We start from the raw sequence: 4,245 nt of genomic DNA, 5'->3' as shown, positions 1-4,245 counted from the left end.
TACGTAGCACGGTGCAGTGAACAACAGTGTATTCTATCATTCTTGTGTACGTAGGTATGTAGTATGAAAAATATAATTTATGTACATGGGAAACGTGTTATGTGTTTTTGTCTAAAACGAGAGTATAATGCATTACAATTTGCCTACAAGCCATAACATTCGTTATTTTCAGTTATTGTATATTGCTATCCCATAGAGCGAAAACGTAATCAAAACTTGAAAATTGCGGTGGATTAACCTTGGGCCGCTCATTTTACATTTCTATTGCAGCAAACTACGATTTTTTTTATCACTTGTGATTGTTACTTCCGCCTAAGCGCAGAGAAAGCGAAAACAGACGTTGCCCATTCATACGAACACAACGACAGGAATTTTATTTCGCTTAAAAAGTGCACTATCTACTCTCGGCCGCCGATCATAAAGATAACAATTTTGTTTGTTTGACTGTACCTCAAGTCTTTCAAAAGTTGCAGTGCCATTGGAGCTGAATTTAAAAATCAGCACGTCATTATGCAACGCATTGCTGTAATTGGGGGCACCGGCATGACCGGCCAATGTGTCGTGGATTATGCGCTGCAAAAAGGTATAATTGATGCCGTAAGTGATAAGCACACAATACGTTAATGTTTTTTTATTCTAGGATTGGCCGTCCGCCTGTTATATAGAAGTGAAACGACATTGCCGGAGCGTTTTAAAGGCAAAGTCGAATTGGTCAATGGCAACGTGCTGAATTTAGACGACTGCAAAAAAGTGATCGACGGTGTGGACGGGGTGTGTATCATTTTGGGCACTCGAAATAAGTTAGAGGCTACTACAGAATTATCCACCGGCACGGAAAACGTCATTGCCGCAATGAAAGAAAAAAATGTACCTCGTTTTTCTATTGTCATGTCATCATTTTTGTTCCGTCCGCTTTCAGAAGTACCGGGAGTGTTTCATAAATTAAACGAAGAACACAAACGAATGTTGGAGTTGACAAAGTCCTCTGGTTTGGACTATGTAGCTGTATTGCCACCGCACATTGCTGATGAACCGTCGTCTGATTACACGGTGCTGCATGATGAGGCTCCTGGCCGAGCTATTTCAAAGTATGACTTAGCAAAATTTATTGTAGATTCGCTAGAACAAGAGGAGCATATAGGTAAGGTGTGTGGTGTAGCCAAAAAGGTTGTATAATAAAATTTTACACCAGAGCAATTCCGCGCTGCATCTTTAGTTACAACGCAGTATAAAAATTTCTAAACATGCACACATGAACAACATGCATACGCACAAGGCGATTAATATAAAGATAAATTAAATATATTTGAACATGATGCGTCTACTGTTAGATATGTTATTAAATGTTTATAAAAAGGCATCAGTACGCTTAGCACGAAAAGCATATGAATACATTTATTATGCAATAAATGACTTGCGTATTTGGTTCGGAAATCGACGTTCATATACCGAATTATGGTCATCTAATTCCAGCCCTATTTTGAACGTTACACAGTAATTTGCAGGTGAAAAATTGTGTAGAATATTTGATAAAAATTTGTAGGAATAGAATTTATTCGTGATATAAATAATTTTCGATAATTAATTTTTGATTGAGATGTATTCACATTTTTATTTTCTTCTCTGGTGGTGGCTTCATATCGATTCCCTCGACCTTTGGCTCAATTCCACCAGGTACCGCATTGGCAGAAGGACTTGCCTCTGAGGGTACGATACCGTTATTCGAGCTAGCAGCAGTGTTAGCAACATTATTTGCATCAATTGCAGTGCCTTCTTGCGCAGCATTTTGCATTTGTGATTGTTGCAATTGTTGTTGATTTTGAATTTGTTGTTGATGTATAACTGGGGGTATCGGAGGGGGAAATTTACGCAACAGTTCAGCTAGCAGCATATCAACTCGTTGCTTTTGGAATATTGTTCCACTATCATCTTTATTAGACGATGCATCTTTCTTGTTAGCTTTCGACTTGTCTGAAACTACAAAAAGTAATTAAGAGTTATGAAGTTTTTATGTGCTTGTAAATGTAAACAATTACTCACGTGCTTTATTTGAAACAAAATCCCATGTGTATCCCTTATTTGGATGATATCTTGAATAGCTGCTAGCTTCTTCAAAAGCTGATTGCAAATTTGTAACTGTGGCAAGCTGAAAATTATTAGATGTTAAAAATAGTTAACATGAAATGTAAATTTCATACGATTCTTGAATTGATGACACTAGCCAGATCTGGTGCTTTATACACCATGCCACCAATAATATAATAATCCGCCATTGGTGTCGCCTCTGTTGGACTATGACGATGTTGCTTCCTAATAACATATAATATAGGTTCAGCCACATGCAGTAGGATATACTCAACACCAACCATATTGCTGCATAGGACAAATAATTAAATACTTAATTTATAATCATATTTTAAATAATTATACTTGAGATGCTCTAGACTCAAACGCTGCATACGAATCGTTTCATTGTTACAGACCCGGTCGTAGAACGGGTTGGATTTGCGACAAAAGTAATCCATAACTGTGGCAGGGCTAAGTGACGCCATCATCTGCGTATCGTGCCACGATACCCATAATGGATTCTCTTGTGCAATGGGTTGAGGTATCTGCCGCCCCGGTAGCATTTTAAGCAATGTTGCCTTTTCCAAAAACAAGCGTTAGCCGGCTTCTGTAGGTTGCTTCTTCTTTCTTCGCTTCCCAATACGCTATACGTCACTTGGGGTCAATGCGACGAACTTGAACGCCAAGTGTTGCCTTCTCTCGTTCTGATTAGCACATGTACAAATGTTTACAGTTTATTTTTAGTTTATGCTAACTTATTTGACGCAGTTTTATTTATTGTTTGTTGTGTAATTAATCTGTCGCAGTCGGTCAGTGATCGCTGGCACAAAACGTGAGGGCGTTATAGCAAATAAATTTATCAACGGGCACGCGACACAAAATCAGGTGATTCATTGCAGAGTATATATTTTAACTCGCCGTATTGTGGTTTACTTGTTGTGATAAACGTTTTGTTGTTAATTTTTATTTCGTTCACAAAGTGTTTTGAAAAATTGAACAGATGTGTAGAAAAATCTAAATCGGAAATGTCAACAAAATAATTGTGAGGCCAAATAACAGCTGACTGGGCTGCCATTGAAGTAAAAACCAGTGTTGTAAAAGGGTGACGGGTAAATATAACAAGAGGTTTACATGGTCAAAAGTTGGATTCACAGTGAATACACTCAAGGTCTTGACCACGATGCAGCGAACAAAGGTGGCGCCGTCAGTGGTACCGCTACTTTGGTTTTGCCAATTCTGACAGTTGTGGTAACTTGTAAATAAACCTTTGTTTACAAATCAGCGAAAGAGAAATTTTAATTATAAGTGAAAAATCAGTTTAAATTGTGTTAATTTGCAATTTGTGAGTGATTTTTGAGTTGAGGACTGCGTAAAAACTAATACAATGAAGTGCTGTGTGTTAAATTGCGACAGCCGTCAAGATGCAAGAAGCGTTCTGCAGTTTTCTGCAGCAGCCTTAATTGCAAAGCAATGGAGTGCACTAATATGTTCACTGTTCTCTAATAGATTAGGTGAAAAATGCAATATTTTCACATTTAGCAAAATTAAAACACGTTATTCTTTTCGCTCCATTCTTTATTTACTTGTGGTTCACAAATGTCAACGCCCAGGACGGCGCAATCTTGTATTCTATCATTCTTGGGTCTTGACCCAATGCATGCTTGCTTTGCTGCTTCCCTTTGAACTGCCAAAACTGTTATTCTTTCCAAAGTTGGCCAAATGAAGTTAGGTGTTTTCGATGATTTTTGGCAACTCATGCATATGAGCAAAGAACGTAGATAACAAGAAGGGACAACTCGTTATAATTGCGGCGAAAGTGCGCAACAGAGTAAAGAGCGAAATACACCACACAAGCGGCTTGTCAAACATACCTTTCCCATTTTGCCCAAGCACAGAATTTTAGTTTTCTTTCGGTTAACAATGTAAAACATTTTAGTTTTCTACCATTATTCTCCCTTACGTCTTCACTTGGTGAAATTTCAGTTGCAATTGAGGAGATTTTACCATCCACATCGCAAGCGGTTTGATCAAACGTCAACATGGCGGCCAGAAAATCAAAAAAATTTGATTTTTGCTCAAATTTCCCTCAAGCGGTTTGTCAAACCTTCAAAAACCCCATAGACAGCACAAATGGCTTGAAGCAAAGGGAAATTTCGCTTGGTTTGTCAAGCCGCTTGT

General features: G+C 38.1%; 2 protein-coding genes across 4 annotated transcripts; one reads left to right on the top strand and one right to left on the bottom strand.

Annotated features, from left to right (window-relative positions):
• The first annotated feature begins 51 nt into the window (after positions 1 to 51).
• LOC108368232 (flavin reductase (NADPH)) lies at positions 52 to 1,410 on the top strand. 2 transcript variants are annotated; one of them, XM_017623039.1, is made up of 3 exons: positions 52 to 205; positions 271 to 583; positions 641 to 1,410. In XM_017623039.1, the coding sequence occupies exons 2-3, from the start codon at positions 511 to 513 to the stop codon at positions 1,174 to 1,176; spliced, it is 609 nt and encodes a 202-aa protein (XP_017478528.1). In that variant the 5' UTR covers positions 52 to 205; positions 271 to 510; the 3' UTR covers positions 1,177 to 1,410. The 2 variants fall into 2 exon arrangements, with proteins under 2 accessions (XP_017478528.1, XP_017478526.1); XM_017623037.1 differs by having other exon boundaries at positions 52 to 583.
• Positions 1,368 to 3,156, bottom strand: MED6 (mediator complex subunit 6). Of its 2 annotated transcripts, XM_017623035.1 has the most exons (5): positions 2,431 to 3,156; positions 2,199 to 2,373; positions 2,041 to 2,146; positions 1,608 to 1,977; positions 1,368 to 1,475 (listed from the first exon to the last, which is right to left on the bottom strand). In XM_017623035.1, the coding sequence occupies exons 1-5, from the start codon at positions 2,628 to 2,630 to the stop codon at positions 1,460 to 1,462; spliced, it is 867 nt and encodes a 288-aa protein (XP_017478524.1). In that variant the 5' UTR covers positions 2,631 to 3,156; the 3' UTR covers positions 1,368 to 1,459. The 2 variants fall into 2 exon arrangements, with proteins under 2 accessions (XP_017478524.1, XP_017478525.1); XM_017623036.1 differs by lacking the exon at positions 1,368 to 1,475 and having other exon boundaries at positions 1,530 to 1,977; positions 2,431 to 2,630.
• Between the last annotated feature and the right edge of the window lie 1,089 nt (positions 3,157 to 4,245).

Source organism: Rhagoletis zephyria, unplaced genomic scaffold, assembly GCF_001687245.7.
Source record: "Rhagoletis zephyria isolate East Lansing unplaced genomic scaffold, Rhagoletis_zephyria_1.1 Rzeph_scaffold_03018, whole genome shotgun sequence".
NCBI lineage: Eukaryota > Metazoa > Arthropoda > Insecta > Diptera > Tephritidae > Rhagoletis > Rhagoletis zephyria.
Note: the sequence above shows the minus strand (reverse complement) of the source record. Positions and strands in the feature narration are given on the sequence as shown.